The sequence below is a fragment of the Sylvia atricapilla genome, chromosome 7, assembly GCF_009819655.1.
Source record: "Sylvia atricapilla isolate bSylAtr1 chromosome 7, bSylAtr1.pri, whole genome shotgun sequence".
NCBI lineage: Eukaryota > Metazoa > Chordata > Aves > Passeriformes > Sylviidae > Sylvia > Sylvia atricapilla.
This window is the reverse complement of record NC_089146.1, coordinates 32683713-32706415: the sequence shown is the minus strand read 5'-3', so window position 1 is coordinate 32706415 and position 22703 is coordinate 32683713. Positions and strand designations below refer to the sequence as shown.

Genomic DNA, 22703 nt, shown 5'->3' with positions numbered 1-22703 from the left:
GGGCCACGTAGCACAACCAAAGGCCCCAGAAGCTTGTGAGCTGCAAGGGGAGCACATCATCCCAAATAATCCCTGTTCACAATCTAAATCCTGCTCCAAGGGAGAAAATTATTAACTGAAGGGAACTAAACATAGTAAGTCTGGGAGACTTAAGTTGCTAAAAACTTGAGTTGCAGCCGAAAAGGATTTAATCTTGCCACAGAACAAATCTGTTTAATCTTCTTTTTTTTATAGTACACAAGGATTTTGAGAGATTTTATGCATTATTAGTTGGCTGAGAAATTTAGGAGATAATCTAATTTACATTCAGTAAACGCACAGCCAAAAAAACCCAGCAAAAATAACTTCCACATCAAATATTTTGCAAGGCTCAAATAATGGATCCTTAGCTAATCTATTCCCACTTTCTCAACAAAAGATGCACACGCTCACGTTATCTCATAGCAGACTGATTAGAGATTCTAAATAGACCAGAGAGGACTTGTAAAAAAGGCTGGTAAGTTTAACTCAACATTATTGTTATTGAAATTCATCCAAAGGTTGGTTTTATTGCTCAATTTCACAGTCTCTATAAATCCCGAGGAGGCAGTTGGGCTGATGCTGACTTTGCGTTATGATTTCTAATTTCTTTTGATTCTGCATTACAGTTTTCTTCCTTAAAGAGCTTGCAAGCAGACGCTTGGCGTTAGATACAAGCCCTGGTAGTTGATATATTTAATCTTTTAACTCAATAAGGAAATCTCCATTAATTAGCACTTTCCTTGTAACAGATTGCAGAACAAGCTGAGAACTCTTCCGGGGAAGGAGTCTCGTCTGCTGCCTTCGGAGTGCAAATAAATAGAGCAAATAAATAGGACTTCACAGTTTACATTCATCTCACAGGGAACACGTGCTACAGGAGGGCAGAAATCCAGCGCACAGGTCTGTCCAGGCTCCAAACCCAACTGTGGGAATGATGCTTCCTTTTCCCAGGGCTGGTCTCCCATGGTGAAGGGCTGGTCTGGCTGCTTGGCAGCCCTGACATCTTAACAAAGTCCTTACTCAAATAAAAAACCATCCACTGGGATCAATAGCAGTTAGGGGAGTAGCTCAGCTGTGTTTTTCTGTATACTTTGCTCATCACTCTGCCACTGGGAAAATCATCTGTTTCCTTCAAATAAAACCGAGTAGCTTTTTATTTTTGCTTAGCAGCTTTGGAATCCTCTATATATCAGGCAAAAACCTCAGCCCACTGTATTTTATTATGGATTGTTTACCATATATATTTTTGAGGCTACTCAATTCATTGTAGAAGCATATTTTTAAAACAAACCCAAGACTGTGTTTATTTTCTATTATTATGATGATGTTTATATAAGAAAACAATACTTTTTTTAAAGCCTGAATGCAATTAAACTGCCCACAGACCATCAAATTCCCTTTTCTCCTACACCTGACTTCTCTCAGAGGCCTGATGGCACAGCAGCTCTGAAAATAGATGTGCATTGCAGAGTGCTCTGAAGATCAATACAGACTTGGGCAATTTGGAGCAGGCAGGAAGCATCTTCCAGAGCCAAGGGTCCATCGCTGGGAGAAAGCTGCTGCCAAATGTCACTGAAAGTATCTACCCCACTTGGTAAATCACAAATTACCTGAAGGTCAATGGTTTCAGGCTCTGCTGGAGCACACTAAGAAACTCAATTTCAGACTTTGGGGCCCTCTGTGGAGAGCATCTTTCTGCCACTTTCTGAAGCCACGGCGTTGGGCACTGTCAACACAATATGCCACCTCATTTCTGCTGCCAAGCTGTGACCCCAGGACACAGTCAGACAACTTGCCTTGGACAACAACGTTATGGCTTCCATTTGACACAATGGGACATGCTGATGCATCTCCCTGCATCCTGAAAATCAGCATGTATTCTGCATTACAATACTGCTTTTATTTCAGACAAAATAAACCAGCAGATGACTCTGCAGAAGACAGGAACACTAATTAGATCAGTGTGCAATTAGTATTATCAAGAGGGCTCACAGCAGCAGGATTTTTTTTTTCTTTAAATGTACGTTCCTAGTTCTTTAATTTACAAACTCCAGGGGTTTTTCCCAGTGTGAGGGCCTCTGTTCATGAGCAGGTCACAAGGCTCTGGGAAGGCAGGGGAAGGCTGTGAGCCAGCTGTGACCTCCATTGCCCCCTCCCAATGTCATGGGAGGTGAATGACACAGTGACCCCTCCCTGTCACAGCAGCGAGTGACACAGTGACCCCCAAATCAATACATTTAGATCAACACTCTGCCTCAATTCCTTCTCCCATCGACCCTAAAGGAGAAGCCAAATTGCACACTTTAATTAACACAGGCACTGGCTTAAGGAAGCCACTAACCATTACCAGCACCAGGAAGATCCAGGAGTGCTTTCCCAAAATCCAGGTAGCTGCTGCCAGTTCCCATCAGCTTGCATAAGGAGTCTCGCTCCCCCTGTTAGAGGTCACCTTGCTGCAGGAACGTCTGACCTTCCTGAATAAAGCCGTGCTATAAAAAACATCTGACGAAAACACAATTTTAAGAAAGGGAACAGTCCTGGTTTTCCACAGCTCAGGCACGGGGAGAGCAGAGACTCATTTATATGATGGAAAACCTTGAGAGGGAAACAGGACATTTTTGTGACACTAGCAGGCCCCAGCACAGAGTATTGATGTACTGAATTTCTGATAGACCTTTGTTTCAATTTTGCAGTGTGACTTTGAGCTCTCTGGTTGTGTAGCTCAATCTCCTGTGCTGGAGGACTTCAGTGAATTCAGAAGCAGAAGGCAAAGCAATCCTGTGAAACAACACTATTTTTAGTGGTCACTCCCCCATGTTACCAAATACAAATGAGAGCCAAGATCTCACAGTGGGGATCTCTGTCTACAGTGAGGGATATCTGAAGATTTGCAAACCAGGCTCTCAGTAATTTAATTTACACCACCCTCATTTGCAAACCTTGGAGGACAGAGAGCTATTAAAGTGTATTTCAGGCCCAGGAATAGACTGAGGTAGGATAAATTCTCTACTACTCATCAGTATCACAGGGATAATCCTTAGAACAGACCAAGCTAAACTTTAAGTTTAATTAAGTTGCTTCTGAGAATCTTCAGAATGCATCAGACATTAAACCCTTTATTGCCCACTGAACTCCACTGAAATATCTACAATGTCCAGCTGCCACAGGGCTCCCCAACAGTGGTAAAGATACAGAATTGTCACTGTCCACTCAAAAATTATTTGTCATCCATTTATTTGCCTGGAAGCCCTGCTCATCAGAGCTGTATAAAAGGCAAACAGGTTAAAAAACACCACAAAAACCCCAAGTAAGACATGAGAGGAACCCTATGAACCACCACCACATCACTTCCCAGTGCAGTCACACATCTCAGAGGGATCAGGAAGATCTCCATGAGCAGCACAAGTACAGAAGTTTTAGGACTAGAATATGTAATTCATGAACAGGATTAGGCTAAAAGGGTATTTCCTCATACTTCCAATATAGCATATTAAATGGAATGACATGCAGGGAGAGAAAAATGTTAATTCTAAGTCTATCCTTGTATGGTAACATTTTATTAGAGCCTTGCCTCATAACAGGCTGTATTTGTGACAAATGTGTTATTAAGGCTGAAGAGATGGGCCACATTTCAAGGAAATTCTCTTTTCACAGCCTGCTGCAGAAATCAGGGCAGGAGATCACCCAGTGCATTAACCTGCTATCACAGCTCCCCTAAAGCTCCCATAGACTATTCCTACACTGAGTTACAATGTCTACACTAAAAACATTACTGAGTCCCATGGAAGAGCTTTAATCAATCTGTAAAAAAAAAAAAAACAAAACCAAAAAACTCCACAACTTAACTGAGCCTAAAAACAGGAACAGAAGGGATGGACATGAGCAAGGGTGGGCAGAGGTGGTCCAGCAAGAGGCAGCTGATGGTGACATGGCAAACATGACAAAGTCTGTTTGAGGCCAGTAAAAAGCCATTCCTTCCTAAAGTCTGGCACTGCCACCTCTTCAAAGGGGTCATTTTATGGAATGCAGCAAAAAGCATAAAAGAAATTTGGGCAAGAAGATAAGCAATAAAGATGTGTATTTAGAGCCAAGGAGTAACAACAGACATCACTCTGACTAAATGCAGCACTTACAGAGGATGCTGCTCCAAAAGCCAAGTTTCTAAATATTCTTTCTTAGGATGCATGCTTCCTTTCTTTAAGAAGATAAAGACCTAGAAGAATGTGCATTTCTGTGTACTCATGCCTCAGGGGAAGTCTTACCTTGCTTTAAATAAGCCTCTTTGATAGCCAGTTTGACCCATTCAGAAATAACTTTTTTGATGGCTGTTTATCTTTGATTCTGTTGCCAGGAAAACACAGAGAACTCAATGTCTGAACAGTTGTCCTGTGATCCAATTTCATTTGGTAAGTCTTTTAACATCCACAAAGGAAGAACCATGGCCAAATTTTCTTATGGGGAACAGATTTTGAAAAAAAAAAAAAGAAAAAAATAAAAATAAAACAAACAAACAAAGGAAAAGTTAAGGAATAAATCAACATTCTTTGAGCGCTGTTATGGGAGCAATATGTAAAAATCTTGTAGTCAAACAAGAAATGGAGGCCAGGTCCTTCCCAGGCTCTGTGTCTGCTACAGCTCCCCTGGCAGCTACAGCTGTAATTAAAAGTGTCACCACACACCCAAGGAGACATGTAGGAATGTCAGAGAGAGTCCAGAGCAGAACCCAGCCAGGATTTCAGAGCTAAATTTAGAAGCTATTTAGCTGTGAGAGAGCAGAAAACAGTCAAAGGTGGCAGTGGCTTCAAAGAGTCCTGAAGTGGGGACTCGAGGGTAGGACACTCCTGTGATCCAACCTTAATTCCCATGCCAGGGGATGGGATAGACAGGAAATAAGGTGACTTTTTAGCTGAAACTTCCTTCTCTAGCAGTCTTTGAACAGCCTTCTAGCACCAACACAGCCATTAATTAAATCCAGTCATGTAATAAAAAGGCTACAGAGAAAGACTGTGCTGGTTTTAGCTGGGGTAGAGTTAATTCTCTTTACAGTTTCTGGTATGGGGCTGTGTTTTGGTTTTGTGCTGCAGGGCTGATAAAACAGGGATGTCTTTTTTATCCCTGGCAAGCGATTACAGAGAGCCTGGCTGGGTTCTGAAATCAACAGGTTGTACTAAAATCTGAAATTTCAATACAAAATGTCACTCAGACTAAAAATGAAATCAAAACTTTGAATATTTTCAAAAACAGGGAAATGTCAGTTCAGAAAAGTTTATCTCTCCGAAGATCTTCAAAATCAGGAATTTCTACCATTTCACACTTCAAAATAAAATTCACTAGATGTGCAAAAATGTATACTACAGTAATTACTAAAATTGATACACTTCCAAAAATAACCAGGCATCTACTCAATGTTGCCTTTTCAACCTCTTTTTTTTATTTTTCCCTCCAAAACTGACACCTTGTAGGAGCAGCAAGTTTGCTTTCAGACCAGGACAGACCTGGCTCATATTCCTTTAACAGATTAGGCTCTGCTGATTGAGCTTTTTGAGCTATACAAATAAAAATTTGCAGAATTCTTATTAAAATCTAGGGATTGAAGCTCATTTTCTCCTAAAATGGGGGGAGTCAATCCCAGCATTTTCATTCCAGGATGGGTTTGTCCACCAGCAACTGGAGCTCACAGGAGACACTGCAGTGTGGAGAGTAAGGAGGTGTTTGAGCATCCCTGCCGTGCCCATCATAAATTCAGAGATAATTAAAGCTTTTTAAGGTGAGTGCAGGTTGCAGCTAAGTGATTTAAAACCAGGATCTATTTGTCTGTCGTGCCTTTTTCTTCCAGGTTCCTGTTGTTGCGAGCACAGCAGAATTAGAATAGGAGAAGCACTCTCCATAAATTCCTGCTTTCCATAAATTGCCCGTCGGATCAAAAGCAGAACCTCCATGCAAGAGCACAGAAATCTCCAGCCTTTGATTTGGAACAGATGAGGCACCCTGTGTTCCTCTAAGATTAAAAAAACCCTGTTGGCATCGCACACAAGAAAGAGAAGCAAAGGGACGACGGGAAATCATTCAAGACAAAGGAGATGGAAATTCAAAAATAGTATGAGCAGCTCAGATGACAGATTGAGAAGCGGAGGAACTGCAATTAAAAGGAAAATTTCATGGCCAAAGAGGATGCTCCAGACACAAGTTAGCAAATGGAGACCCTCTGGACTAGTAGTGAGCTCAACACAACATAAGCAGTCTTGTAAAGGGAAGGAAAATTGAAGCAAACTACCAATTACAATTTCGTAATGTAGTTAGAGGCAGTTACCTCTATCCATGATTTCAGAGGCACATTTCCAATTTAAAGGAAGAAAAAACAAGAGTGAACCAAATCTGGGAGAATATCCACTGGAAAATGCAGATCACTCGTTTCTCAAGCTTATTGAATGGGTGATCAAGGAAAAAGGGCACACCCTGAAAAAAAACCAGTTTATCACAAGAGCCAGCCATGAAAAAAAAAAAAAACAACCCCGTACTTTTTTCCTGCAGAAAATATTTGGTAAAGGAAGGAATAAAATTCAGAAAAGCCTGTGACTTGTATTTTGAAGCTTGTCATATCTAATGACCATGAGCTAACACACAATTAAATAGCAGTAAGGTAGTAAATCAATCAGTGGGGATCAGTGTGTCCACTCCAGCTGACCCAAAGTGTTCACACCTGCCTTGCTCAGCTCTGGTGGGTCAGGGCAGAGGTCTCTCCCTCCAGCCCAGGCTTCAGGTCCTGACAGAAGAAACTGTAGACCCCAGACAGACAGATAGAGCATTTCCAAAAAGAAATAGCTGGAATGATTCTGTCTTGACTCTTCCTGGACCCCGGGATACTCTGCTTGCAGTAACTAAACCAGTGGGGAGAAAATACACATTTCCAGTTGGGATGGTATTGGCTTATATAAAGGGTTAATGTAATTGCAGATAATAGACTTGGGACAGTTAGAGTCTCAACTTCTAGGAAACACAGATGAACAGACTAAACTGGCTTTTTCTTTAGGTTCCCCCCCTTGTCCTCCAAGTTGAAAATTCAGAATCACTCAGAAAAATCAGTGTGAGAGCAGGGCCTCAGAACTAGAACTGAGCAGTTTATTTCTACACCAGACTCAAGTGAACTGCACATTCCCTTGACAACTTGATACACTCACATAATAGGTCACACTGACCAAGTGAAATAAACCCCACTCAGGTCTCAGTTCACAAGGTTTCAGTCAGGGAAAACGAAAATAATCACTGCAGTAAGAAGGCAAAAGCCCAGAATTTGCTCTCCAGAAAAGCTACTAACTGACCTATTCTGTTCTAGACATTTTTATTATCTTACACCATGTACTCAGGGCATTATCAAATCTGGGACAAATTTACTCCTACTCTTGAGACACAATGTACATCCCTACATCTTTCTACATTTTGCAGTTCTTCAAAAGGACCCATGGAAGAACTGAGGTCCAAGTCTAAAACTCCTCACTTCTGTTCTGGTTCAAGGGAAAGGGAAGAAAAGCACAGTCCTGCACAAGGAAAAGCAGGAAACAAAGAGATGTCAGAAGACCTGAAAGGAGTAAAAGAGGAACCTGCTTAGCCCCACCTCATAAAGCAAGAACAATGCCCAGATATCACAGTGGTTGGCATTCAGTATATAAGACAATGGATTAATTAGCCATAATCATGGTCAGCCAGCAAATGTTAAAAGGTCACCTGATACTAACTGTGAGCAAGATAAACTGAGCTGCTTAAAAAACACAGTGTCATGAATAATTTCTCAGGGCTTAGCAATTCTGCATGCTTCTGTAAATTGCTCTTCTCCATTCTGGTTGAAGAGCATTCTGCTAATTATTAATTGGATAATGATTTGTTTCTATCACTAGTTCAATAATGTGCTCAGAAGTGTGGTTTGAAAGTTCCCAGCTCTAGAGACAGAGCATAAATATCAGACTTGTCTTCATGTAACCTTGGGAGGCAGGTCCCAGGTGATGGAAGTGGAGCCTGTGGAGCTTCTGCCCATTTTTAGTCACTCTATGCCCAAAGCCACTGACCACCCCTCTGCCTCTGACGTGGGCTTTGTGCCAGGGCAGTGCCACAATCATTTCTGCTCACATAAAAAGCTGAAGACAAGAAAGTGAACAATATTCCCCTGGAGCTACCACTCCCTACTACCTCCCTGAGAGAAGCCAGACCATTAAAAATGCCACATAAATATCACTGACAGAAAACAGGCTTCAAGGTTATTTAGAAAAGCCCCACACAGAGACAACCTCCCCTTTTTAATAGTGATAAAACCCTTGAGTTTCTCAAAAGAGCAAGTCATGCCACAGGCAAACCCACCTTCCAAAAGCCAGCAGCTCCCTTTTTGCAGAAGAAAAGGCAGTGTGGGGGAAAGGTATACTACTCCTCCTTCATGGGCCACAGAGGCATAATCAATTGGTACAAAAGCACATTGTTGAAACACAAACCATGGAAAGCTGCTTTATGAACCCGTGCAGCCAGCCGGAACAGCCATCAACAGCTGCAAGAGGAGTTCACTCCAGGACTGAATCACTTCATTAGGGTGGAGGTTTTTTCCTTTTATTACACACAGCTCAGGCTGCTGATCCCACCATGAAGACCCTCCAGAGAGCCGATTTCTGTGCTCTGTTATACTCTCAGGAATATTCCTGGTGCCCACTGTAGGACTTAATCTCCTCCTGAGATATCATTTCTCCCCATCACACAGCTCATCAGCAGCCTTCCATCCTGCTCTATGGTGTCCCAAGACTTTTGGCTGTAAGTCAGAGAGCAGCAGCAGTTTGGGGGCAGCCCAGCTAAAGATCGTGCTCCTAAAATAAAACCTTATGTCTGTGATAAATGATAGGACAAGGGGGAATGGCTTCAAACACACAGAGATCAGGGTTAGATCTGATACCAGGAAGAAATTCTTAACTGTGAGGGTGGTGAAGCTCTAGCACAAATTTCCCAGGGAAGCTGTGACTGCCCCATCCCTGGAAGTATTTAAGGCCAGGTTGGATGGGGTTTGGAGGAACCTGGGATGGGGCTTGGAGCTGAAATGAGATGGTATTTAAGGCTACTTCCAGCTTAAACCACTCAGTGTACTGCATATCCTGGAAACTGGGAAAAAGCACCCCAGTGGAATGACACATTCTGCTCTCCCTGATTTTAATTCTGCCCTCTTTCTGATATAGGTTACTTGATCATACAAGAAACATAAGTGGGCAGCACCCCAGGAAGCAGGGACATGAAAATATACCCTATGAATTTATGAAAACACAATTTGTGAATTTGAGCTTAACACTGGCACATACTTGAAAGGAGGAGACCACTGGCTGCTGAAGCCATGTGTGCCTGGTATGAGGGACAGCAGGTGATATCACAGGCATCTTGCAATTAAATATAATTATCTCTAGAAAATCGCAAATTCCTTCATTGAAAACAACCATGCAAACCTCCAAATTTAGTGAAAGGGAATAAAAATCTCTAAACAATAAAAAACGGAAGTAGGAGTTAACTTCAAGCAAAATGTAGATAGAAATAAATATATTTATTTATCCTCCTCCGAAGCTTATACTTCTATGGGATTTTCAGGAAAATAAATGTCCCTGGTATATTCTGGCAGTGTAGCCAACTTCAGCCTTCTTGTGCTTCATTTCCATTGCATAAATGCCAGCAGACCCTTCCACTGATGAAAACCTCAGTGTTGAAGAGCAATAAGGAGATACTCCAAGAACTGTGTTCGACACCCACGGCAGACCTGTGAGAGCTACTCCAGCAAGCACACACCTCGGATAAACCCCACAGTGAGCCACAGAGGGCTACTCACAGGTGTTGTGGGCTGTTTTACACCTCCTTACCTGAGCTGCTACAGCGAGATGGCTCCACCAGCCTGCCAGCCCTGTCGTAGCAGGCGATGGCTCGCAGCCGCACGCCCTGGCCACACTCCCTGGCCGCTCCCTGGGCTGGCATTCCCAGCTGTGGTTGGGATGGAGCCCCTCTGATGATGCAGTCAGACCAATTCCCATGGGGCTGGGAGGTGAACACCTCGCAGGGGCACGGCTCCGTTTCCACTTGAGGATAAACTTCTGTGTTCTGGCATTTGTCTCGCTTCCTGCTTCGCCCTGTTCCAAGCACAGGAATCTGCGCGTTAGCTCAGCATCTGCTGCTCTTGATAACAACACGTCATATTATTTATACTTGCATGAATTCAACACATTAGAACCAAGACAATCTGAATGTTAATATTCAGGGATGTTTCTGAAGCGTCTATTAGCTGCTGCCAGTGCTCTGGCGTGCGAGGACAACGTACTTATCTCCAGGGGCAACCAGAGAACTTGGAAATACTCTTCTGATGGGGAGATCAAGGAGTAAAATACAGGGTCTTACTCTAGGAATGATCTGCCCAGAAACTTGGTAATTCCATATAATAACACCTTCCTCTAATTATCTGATGGAAATAAATTGATTGTTTTATCTCTATTTGTTCCCAATCAATGGTTGCCAGGACAACTTCCTGAGGACCCTACATTAGCTACAACTTCTTTGAGATTTCTTTACAAATTAGTTAAAGATGAGCTGTGCACACAAACCATGCTTTGAAAAAAAAAAAACAGAAAAAAGATAATCCTCAGTAAATTATTAGCGCTGGAAAGCATTTCAATGGTTGTGTTTACTTTCATGTTTTCCTTTGCTCTGTTCCTTCAACAGGTTTTAAAAGAAGGCTCTTTCAGTAGTTTTAGGAAGCAGCAGCAGCATCCAAATAAACCCACAGTACAGCTCTCTGCAGCTGCACTCTCTGTGCCCTCCTCCTGCAGGACTTCAAGGCATGAGAAAGGGTCCCCAGTACAGGAAGAAATAATGCAAAAAAGAGAGTTCAAGTTCCCTGCATCCCTACAACTGCTCAATGGAATAAATATCTGTACATAGCCTCTAAAGATAAAAATCAATGTTTTTCTTGGCACAGGTCAGCCAGCGTGCCATGTAACAATCTTGATGCTGGCTGAGCTCAGGAATGTCTTTGCATTTGGCATCTGCACATGAGAATTCATCTTTAGCAACAAACTGCATCTGTATCCCACCCTCAAAACATTCCTTGGGGATCTTGGATGCACTAAAAACACTTCTGCAGAAGGTTTTTAAAGCTTTGATCCCAGAAGAAACGTTTTCTCTTCACTGCACACAAATAAGATACTAAAACCAAAAGATATGTTATATAACTCAACAACCCCCTTTCGAGTTTGGAACCAAGAGCCATTTCACCACGCACAAGCTGAGTCTCATCAATTTCCATACAAATATCTTCCTCCAAAGGAAAGGCTCCTGACTCTAGACCCTCAACATCACCATCCTTCAAGCCCCAAGCTCTTTAAAAACTGTATTGCCAGAGTTCTGGGGAATGTAAAATTTGCCACCACAAAAGGATTAAAAAAAATAAAAAAATCAATTAGCACCAGCATCTTTATAGTTTGGTAGATAAATCTGTGTTTATATTTTATATACATATTCATGAGGAAATGCAGATAGAACTAACTCCCCGTACTTGAAGGAAATTCTTTTAAAAAACTTTAACTAGATTGGGAGTTCTCTAATAGAATTTCCAGCCTTTTCTGTTTGAGAAGCCATGAGGAGCCACAAACTCTGTTCAGCTGGGTGTTCTGCACTGTTTTGGTAAACATGGGAATTTGGGATTTGCCCATGTTTTGCCATCATGACACAAAGCACAACAGACTGAGGCAAGGATGTTAATAATCTCACACTTACGAGACTGGTTTTTTTCCAACTTGCCCTGCCATCTGTTTTGTTGGAATCTTCCCCCTAAATGAGGTTGCTATGAAAACTCTATTTTAAGGGGAAAAAAGTGACATTGATCCCATACTCTTCACAAAGAAATATTTTTAGAATTAGTGGTATTTTTATCATATTTGCCAACTGCTTTAAAATTCGCTGCTAAAAATAAAATCTCCAAAATTTTTTGAGTACATTAACCCATCAATTAAATACTATTTTCTTTTAAAATCAGAGTTCTGAATACTAACAAACATTATATGTATTAAATATTATCAGATAGTACATACTATACATAAAAATAATATGAAACATTAAAAATGCAGAAAGGGCTTTGTATCCATAACACGGTGAATTAACTGACTGCATTAATTAACAGAAGACTCACCTAAAAACTGTGTTTTCATGAGAATGACTTTGAATTTTGATATGTTCTGTAATAAGTCTTTCACTTAAGTAATGACTAATTTCATATGTAGAGTCAATGATGAATTACAAAGTAAAATGAATTATACTATTAAAAATTGAGTGGAGGGCAAGCAAATACTTAGCAAACAATTAAAAGATTTCCACTAAATGACATTATTAATGAACCGTTATAATGAAGCCAAAGCATTCACTTGAGCATAGACACACGCAGTTGATGAACAAGAGGTACAATTCATGCACACTTACAGAGAGGTGAAATGCAAATGGATAAAGGACTCTTAACATCACAAAATACTCCTGAAAAAAGCATTTTCCTTAAATCTTTGGACTGAGTTCCTGTGGGTGAGATTTTTTCAATACTTTTGTCTACCTCTGTGTTTCAGAAGCATTTATGCAAATACAAGTTGGTGCCTGTCTCACTGACTCCCCCTTTTGAGAGGAGACCAAACCAAACCCCGTGTCTGATTTGGTTGTCCCTTGCTGCTCTCTGGGCTGTTGTCACATCCCCACCTGGGACACTCAACTGCACGTTCACCACTTGCTTTTCAGGACACCTTCACTGGGCTGAGACCACGAGCTCCATCCTGGCATGAAAAACGGAACCCAGCAAGGTTGGATGGGGAGAGACTGGTGGTGGTTGGTCACAAATAAAGTGCAGGTGAGGAGACAAAACAGCAAAACCTGGGCATTACAAACCATTTTTGGTCCACTTACTTGAACAGATCTCCATCTGATATAGAACAGAGTAAGAAAAAGGATGAGTAGGGCTGTACTGTTCTGTAACTTGCACAAGGTTCATAAAGAAAAATCAGATCAAAAACTACCTGTAAGTAATTATTAATTATTTTTACATATTTTTTGTAAGATCAGGCACCTATTATTTTGCTGGGGATCAAGCATTTCTCCTACTATAAACATTCAAGCACTGGTATAAGAGAACATTCTTTAATATGTTCTTTGCCAGAAACTACAGAGCATTGTATAATACTGGGGTTTTATGTGAAAAAGAAATCTTTATCCTTTAATGAGCCACACTGACAAACAGCAGCTTGAAACCAGTCTAAAGGTACGCTGCAATTGTCAGTAAAACACACAGAATATTGCAGCAGTTACAAATGGAGTAAGAAGACACCCATGCAGCCAAGGACAAGTGGGTCTAGAAGGAAGGAGCAGTGGGGGCCACCACATTTTGCTGCTCTTTAGATCCCAGCTTTTATCTCAGCAGATATTCTTACAGCAACTTTAGCACTCTACTCTACAGTCAAAATCTTTGAAGTTTCACCTCTGTTGAAGGAGCAAACCCAAGCCAGGTACATATTAGCTCTCAAACACAACACAGGAACATGAAAAGATGTGAGTGTGGAGAAGAACAATAACAGCAAATTTCTTATAAACCCCGTAAGAACAGTATAATTGATTTTTATTTGATTTAAGTATGTATGTGGGGGAAGACAACTCCCAGCAAAACATGCAGTTCCAAACTATTCATGTTAAGGAGTTTCAAAGCTTTTCAGTTTGGTCAGCATTCAAATAACATAATAACAAACCTCGACAGCAAGTATGGAAGACTCTATCAAATGGTTTGAATTAGTGAGTTTAATGAATACATATAAAAGATCAAACAAAGCTGTTCTAATGGTACTGGGTTTTCTTTTTTCATGGTATTAATTTGCCCTGTTGAACTAGGGCATACTGCTGAGCACAAAACTCCCAGTTTTAAACTTCCTCCAGAAAATCACACTGATTTGTACTCTTGTACATGTATTTTCTGCATGATTCCCAGATTAGGTCAGATAAACTTGCACAAAGCAAAACCTTTCCACCAGTGAGTTTTCTGCACCGCTCTCATTCTGGGATGTGTATAAGGCTGGCAATGATCAGCGCTAGATCAAAAACCAATTAAAGATAGTAACTAGAGTTTTCCCACCACTCCAGAGGCATTATTCCCAATCAGACAAAGATTGTAAAAGATTATACCTGTGAGCGACCGCCTCCTGCTCCTGGTTGTGTCACAGTCAGAGGAGCAGGCTGTGAATTTAGACCAGGGGGTGAAAGTGCAGTCATCCTTGCAGGGAATGAGGCACTCCTGGACGAGGGCTGGCATCACTCCTGCCCACCGCACACAGTCACCGATGGCGGCAGAGCCACCCTGCTCCGACAGGCACGTCACAGCTGAAAACAAGGGACAGGAATCTTTATAGTGTTACACTCTGGGCAGTCAGTCCTGGTGTTCTGTGTGAGACTCACCCCCCTGGATTAACAGAATAAAGCTGATTTGGTTTTAGGGCACTGTTCATTTGTCACTGAGTGCCCACCGCACACAGTCACCGATGGCGGCAGAGCCACCCTGCTCCGACAGGCAGGTCACAGCTGAAAACAAGGGACAGGAATCTTTATAGTGTTACACTCTGGGCAGCCAGTCCTGGTGTTCTGTGTGAGACTCACCCCCCTGGATTAACAGAATAAAGCTGATTTGGTTTTAGGGCACTGTTCATTTGTCACTCAGTGATGTGCTGGAAGCTTCACAAAACCGTAAAGACACGCTCTTATTTGACTAGTGCATTATCTAAATGATGACGTAAACTCAATATTCTCAAGAAGACAGTTATTTTAAAGGTTGTGGGGACACAGTAGCCAATGATACATTGTATAACCAAGCAAGAAAACAGGTAACACGGTGGCCATGTGCCAGAAAACATATTTGGTCCAGGCCAGGATTCACAAGGTGTGATGCACTTGCTACTCATGAAATTGAAATTGCTTTAAAGTGGTAAAAAAAGCCCCTAAAAACTATAAAAGAAAGCTTCCTTCTCCAAAATTGTCATTTTTTCCATATTTCAGATGAAGGGAATGAGTGAGCAGATGCTACAGTTAAATGCTTCTTGCAGTGAGGTGTAAGCATCAGGTCTGGCTCCTCTGCATTGAGCTCCCCAAATATTGTGATACCTCTTATACTCTCCCACTTTGTCTGTTGTCCTTTTCCAGAACTAGTAATTAATTTTTCACAGTGGATATTGGTACTGTATAGCCATGACAGAGAACAAAAGTATTTAATGTATGAATCTGAGTCACAAGAAGCCTAGGATAAAACCTGCTAAATTCAGTGAATTAATAGTAAGTAATTATAATAAATAAAAATAGCCTGCACATCATGGAGTCTTTAATTTCATTAATAATAATTAATTCTCACAAAACCTCCAAGATTACAGGCTATTTATATCCTCCAGAGTAGGTTAAACAAAGCAAAGGTAGGTCATGACTTGATTAAGGTAATAAACTCAGGAACAGAGTAATGAACTGAATTTGGCTGTGAGAGTTTAGTCCTGTTGAGCTTTCTGATTCTAGGCAAGTCCACACATTATATCATAAAGCTACTAGGGATGAAATTATTTAATCCAGATTTTATTATTTAACTTTAACAACCTGTGATATCATTTTATGACAATTGCTAAATAATTCAGGTGTTTGAGGCTGCATATATTTTCCTTGTTGCCAACATTTAATGTGAGTAAGAGTGCATGAAAAGAAAAGTAAAAAGAACTCTGTTTTCTTACAGTTAAAAGATTTACTGGGGTGTAACCCTGCAATGAATACACATGATTTTTTGGGTTTTAACTACACTACTGCATGGGAGAAAGGAATGGGTTGGCAATCACCTGGAAATAAAAAAAACACCTTATTAAAATGCAATTAGATTCTGTGGAAAAAAAAAATCAGCATTTTGAAGAGCATGCAAAAGGCAAGCAATTGTTAAAAGTCTCTTTAGACTCAAGTGACAGCAAATCAGCATATTAATAACCACCTCTAAATTGCTGATCCTTGCCTTTCACTCCTAATCCTGTGACCCTTCCCAGCTCCAGGCGTCAGAGGGGGAGCCCTCCCTGTCCTCAGCCACGGGACAGAGGTCACTGCCCTCCTCAGCAGGGTTAAACAAGAGAGACACTCAGGTGCCCAAGGTGTGTGCAGCCCCATGGCCTTCAGCAAGGACACCCCAGGTCTGGGCTGTGACCACGCCAGCTCTGGCCAAGGGGATGCAGAGCATCTCCTCAGCATCACCCGGCAGGGATGTCAACATGGTCCTGCACTGCCAGCCCCAGGCAGCACCAACTGTGACCACAGGGCAAACCACCCTCTTTGTGCTCACTGGGAGCTGGCAGAAAAGCACAGCTCATTCCTGACATTTATTAATGATGTCAGTATGAGTGATGAGGGAAGTCCAGGTGCTGATGTCAAACCAGACACCCCATTGCTGTGATCAGTTATTAGCTAACTGCCCAACCTGCTGCACAAATGGCCATAATTTGAAGCATACAAATAATTCACCAAGTTCACTGAGCCTATCTGGATGCTAGAATAGATGGAGATACATACAGATATATATATATGTAAGGACATACGAAATCAGGGCAAATATTTGACAGAAATTGTGGAGCTTAAAGAAATTACTGACAATGGAAACACGAGAGAGGAAAGTTAAATTCAAACAACAAATAATATAGTGGATTAGATATGTATAAGCATGGAGACAAGAAGGGGCTGAAATTAATATTTAATGTGTACTCTGGTAAGAGAACTAACACCTAAAGGAGGGGGGGAGGAGGATCTCCTGTGACTCTTGTTACACGCTTAAAACCTGGCTTGAGGTGAGCTGCATGAACTGCTAAAATAAATGGAATGATAAAGCAAAAGCCCATTAGGGCATTTTAACAGACAGGGAAGGGGCAGGCAGAAAGCAGCAGAGAGGATGGACCCAACTCCAGTGGTTCCATCAGGAACAAATCCCCTCATTTCTGCTTCCTGCAAACTTCCCAGTTTACTTAGCTTTAACTTCTAGGAGAAAAATATTTTCATATACAGGCACTTCTGGAAAGAGAATGAGAGAAATTTGTTTTCAGTGAACCTTCAGGAAAGTAAAATTATTTATCCTCAGTGGTTTCAAACTACTGATTGGTTTGGCTCATATGTGGTTTATGCTGCATAAAAAATATTTCCCCTTAATCCTCAGTTCTGTCACAATGGTTTTAAATAAACTCATACCACAAAGCTATTTCTGCTATGTCAACATCTCTTTTGTTTTTTCAAACGGGATACCCCCAGAGAGCAAATGCAGTCCATTTGCAGTCCTATGCACTGAGGAAAAAAAAAAATCAGAGTAAAAATCCCTCCTAGGCATAATGTGTGATTCCACCGTCTCTGCAGCATTTAAAATGGACACAAACATATGAATAAACCAGCTAATAATAGGACACTGCCAGATAAAGGCTTTCAAATTATAATATTGATTCCCACAAAGAGAGGAAATGCAGGATTTCCTTCTGAACTCCCACTATTCTTTTTTATTACTACCAGTCAACCCCACCAAACTGGAATTAAACACTTGGGGCCAAACTGTGGGATGACACTTTAATGCAGTTCCACTGATATAAAAAGAACTGCTGCCACAAAAAACCAAAAAAAACACCAAACCCCTTTCTCTTGTAACGATAAACATGAGATCATGAATTAAACTGAAAGGTAGCTGGGTTTAAGAGGCTGAAAAAAACCCTTTTTTTTTCAGGGAAGGGCTGGAATTGTTTAGCAGGCTGCGTGGATGCACCTGTGAAGCGATTAATATGAGCAATGAAAATAGCTGCAGATGCAACTGCTTTCCTTCAAGGCTTAAGTCAAGTGTTAAATGCAGAGCTTGGGGAGCAAATTTCCCTTTCTGCTGCCACAGGGCCCCTCCAGGAGACTGAGCAAGGACTGCTAAGGGGATATTCAGTGTGACAGTCTCTGTCTTCTGGCTTTGCGTTCCCGCCCACAGGAGCGTGTCTGTGTGCCAGCATCTCAGCATATGGCACACACCAGCATATGGGAGCTGCATTCTCTAACTACATCTCTCCTAAATTGAAAGTAAATAACAGACACTTCTCCTATAAACTTTTAGATGGTGAAATCAAATGTTTGCACACTGTCAGACTGCAGAGGCACTAAAGGCATCCCTGGATGATGTTACAGCATCGCCAAAGAAGTGTGTCAGCATCAGATTGAGGGAACTCAGGTGTTCTCACGTGCTTGTGCCTGACTTAAGAGCATTGGAGATGATCCTAACGAAAGGAATTCTACTGAGAATGAAATATTACAGGCACAGCATTGCCTCCAATAAGGAAAAACAACATAAATTTAATTCCTCTTAAGTAAAAATCCAATTACAGACAGCCTCTGTAATCATATTAATTTACCAAAGTTACAATCAATTCTCCTTTAAAAATGCATTCCAGCAGATTGCAAAGGGTAAAAAGCTAAAGACAGAGTATCAACTATGAACCAGTAAAATTATATTGTACTGTGGCACTTTCAATTTGAAAAAAGCAAATTAGTGTTTTCAAAACTCTGGAATTAAATGTCATTAGAACATCTGAAAACAATGACTGATAATTCCAGGAAGGTACACTCAGGCCAAACTCTAAAGCTATGCAGTACTGCAAATCAAATGACTGGAATTAGTACAGGAACAATAGGATGAGCCATGAGGCTAGACAAGAGCTTTAATGCCAAGAGGTGTAGGCAAAATAAAGTCATAATCTTCCTGGTCTTCAAACTCTAAGAATGGTTGAAAAATCAAAGCCAGCACGTAAAGTCCAAGAAATTATTTTAATACAGCTGTTTACCCTCTTATTCAGAAAAATCTTCACTTCTGCTGCATAGTTATTCATACTATCCCTCAATGTAATGAGATAACACATCATTTCTTACACAGATTACTACTGGTAAGTGAAAATAATAAAAGAGAAGCTTAAGGTAAGTGAAAAAGAAGTTAAGGGATAACATATTAGAAAATTAAAGAATAAAATAACTATAAGGGTCTAGACTTGCTCACTAAGTATAGTCCCATAACTCATGATGACCTCATTTATTTTCTATACTGATGCTCCTTTCTACTTACAGCAAGTTTCTTCAGAATCCCAGGTGGAACATTTACACTATTATTGGTATGTTAATGCAACCCCTAATTACAGCAGGCCAGAAGCAGGCATAATAGAAGACATAAGATAAGGCTCTGCTGAGATTCAGATTGAAATTTATAGTCCTGATTCTATAAGGACATAAATACACACTTAACTCCATCCCTGTGGCAGCCCCCCTTGGATGCAGCAGCACTTCCAAAATGTGTCCAAAGTCTGCACTTACAGAAACGCACCATAAGATAACCATTAAAAGTCTGAGGAAAAAACCCAAATGATGCCAGGAAGGACATCTCGGCCACAAATCTCATACAAATAACTAAGGAAGGGCTGGGACAACTAGTTTTTCAGCAGGAAAACTGTCTCTGAGGTCAGCAGTTCCCCATTTTGTAATTATTAATGATATTGACAGTGGTGCTAAAGGGCTGACAAATGCCACAGAGCAAACAGAGCTCTGAATAAACACAGATCCCAACCAACAGGCTCTATAAATAAACAAGGGGAGCCCGGGATGAGCTTGGCGTAAATACCAACTGAAAAGATAAAGGAAAGCAACTGAAATGATTTGCATGAAAAGGGGTCAGGGAAGAAATGGGCAGAAAAGTTGGGGGCAGAGCATTAGCACGGAAAGAGATTGTAATGGGAAAGGGGAAAATTTGGGATGGAATCAGAAGGGAGGGAAAAAGTGTCCTTCTCAAGCTAAAGGTCCATGTTGTGGCTGCTCTTTAGGCTGGTTTCTCTCTGCAGCCCTTCCACAGTAAGATGTGCACAGGGTTAATGTAGGCAGAGGAGCCTCAGGAGTCCAGCTGCAGCTGAGGGCCAGCAAGGTGGGAGGGCACCTCCAGTGCCATTTAATGCCTTCAACTGGATTCTCCTCTGTTCCATCTAAAGTAACTCCTCAGAGTGCACTTTTCCTTTGACACTCATGGATGAGGTGGACAATGATTTGGTTTGGAACACAGGATCTGAATTGCTGTTAAGAGCTGAGCTGCACATGTCAATTTTGCCAAGCCGTGTGATTTGAGGTTTTATTTTTCCTCATCTGTTTTATTTTTCCTCATTTTTCCACCAGAACTGCCCACTGTTTGAGGAGGAGCAGGAGAGAAGTACGCTGCTGTAAAGCCCGTTCCTCCTCCCACCCACACACTGAATGCAGAACACAGGATTGATATATTAATGTTGAGCATTATTTTCATACAAAATTTTCTTATTCTAAGTGGTTCACACTGCCTGGCCAGGAAAGGCAAAATAATATGAGCTTTTAATGTTTCAAATTTACTTTGTCCAGAGAATAACTGCAATCTGAGTGCTTCTACATTATGCAATCAGTCTAAAGAATCTTTCACAATTTTTTTTCCTTTTCCCCCTAGCATTATTATAGGTTTTGAATTGCTTTTACTTTCATTTTCTATTAAAAAGAAAAATCAATGGAAGTAAATTAGATGATTAATGATAGAAATTATGCCCTTTTCAAAAAACATAAAATACAAAAACATGTTAATTTTTTTTTCCTCCTTCTGTGGCCCACAATTACCAGAAATTACTTGAGTTCAATTTCTTTGTAGCGCCTATCATCAAGTTATATTTAAGATGAATTATTTATTGCACAACTTGAAAATAAGACTAAGCCATCCTGCTATAAATACGTGCATTGAGATGACACTAATCACAGAGAATCAAACAAGCCAAATAACACTAGAGACAGAGAAAATGGAAAACAAGCACAACATTACAGTATTTCTAGTAACTCCAGCAGGAAAATGACTTAGCTGATAAAGCAAGCGCTGACTTTCTCTGCAGTGAAGCACAGACACTGAATCCAGAACACAACACTAACACACCCACATATTCACAACCGCCCCAACATTCTATTTAAAATACGATGACCCAAGGTAACACCTCAAGACTTGAGTCCACCTTTCCTCCTCAGCTCCCCATTGCCCAGCTCTTCTCATTTTGGTATTCAACACTCACACTGCTCTTGCCCCCTCACTCAGGGACCAGCACCTAAAGCTACTGGGACACACACAGGCCCTTCAACAGCTTTTCAGCTCACCCTAATCTGTATTCCCCTCATGGAAACTGCTCTCAAAGTTTTCTGAAATACCAATGGGTTTTGTATATATGGTCCTGCATAAAACTTTTCATTCTAACTATCACTTTTCTACCATAAAAAAACAGATAAGAATGCTAAATGCTTTGAGGTCTGGTCCAGCTACTCATCTCCAGTCTAAAACTGATAATGCAACTGAAATTACTTTGACTGAAGCTAATAAAAACACATACTCAAATAATTCATGTTATCTAAATTAAGTATCTTTCAGCAATCATACAATATTGTCCACCTCATGAGAGAAAAATAAAGATACTGGACTCGAGATTCAAGGGTCAGCACAGTCTAAGTACAGTAAAGACACTGTACTTATATTTAATGTAAGAGAGGCAGAAAGAGATTGTGAAAAATTTCCCTCCCACAGCCTTGAAAAATGAAATGTTTGAGGGTTTTCAGGAGATTTACCCAGTGGGAAAACTAAGTACGCAGATTGGAATCCTACTAAGAGCAAAGTCATACTCTGATGTGTGGGAGTTCCATACATACATACATAATATATAAATTATCCATCCAGAATAGTTTTCCCTACTTTTTCCCAAACATTCCTACTGTGCAGGGGAAAAGTGGTTTTTTTGAAAACTCTATGTCAGGGCATCCATTCTTTGGCAGGGAAAAAAAATAAAAAATAAGACAAAACAGAACTAAAAAAGACACTCAAATCCCCCAGAAGAGACTACCAGTCCAAGAAGGCTGTATTTCTAAACTGGGCATATGAAAGACCCTGATTTCCATAACTATTAGGAGTGGTATTTCCCCGGGCTCATGCTAAATGAACTTTTTTGTGTGTGAATGAAGCAGATCTAATAGCTTTGCTTCTTAAAAATAATAAAAATAATTACATCCATCTTCCCTTAGGTTTGCTGTTCAGACCCTTCTCACTGCCAGTACATTCCTTTTTACTACTCTTTTGAAGCCAACAGATCTAAAGGGACTGTTTGCTTTTTCCTTCTAGTCTCTTAAAAACAAGGCAGAAGATCAGAGAAGATGCAAAGAGAAATATCTTACAGGACATGGTGATTTTCATGCAGTGATCTTCTCTTCCTTTCTCACAGGCAGAAGAAAAGAGAAACATTTCTTATTTGGCTGCTGCTACTCATCTTAAATTTGCACTAAATTGCTATAACTGGGGGAGGAGGTTATAAAGCAGATTGTATTCCTGCTGAAACAATGGGAAAACTCACCATTATTTTAACAGGAAAACAACAGATCCTATTCTATTTTCTATTTAATGATTCTTCTACAAATAAAGCATTTGTTTGCAAGCATTTGTTTCTAAAGAAATCAGAAATCCAAACACTGACTGATCACAATAGGATCGTTCCTGTACAGCAGATACAACATTTGGACACAGAAAGTTCTCTATTGGTTCAGATTGTATAATTGATGGCTTAACTGAAAAA

The 22703-nt window shown here is 40.7% G+C and overlaps 1 protein-coding gene across 1 annotated transcript in view; it reads right to left on the bottom strand.

The window, feature by feature from the left end:
* Positions 1-22703, bottom strand: part of THSD7B (thrombospondin type 1 domain containing 7B) — a 243242-nt gene that overhangs the window by 81014 nt on the left and 139525 nt on the right. The window contains exons 12-13 of the mRNA XM_066323167.1: positions 14224-14418; positions 9891-10154 (exon numbers count right to left, since the gene is read on the bottom strand). Coding sequence (XP_066179264.1) covers positions 9891-10154; positions 14224-14418 — 459 coding nt within the window. The remainder of the gene's footprint in view (positions 1-9890; positions 10155-14223; positions 14419-22703) is intronic.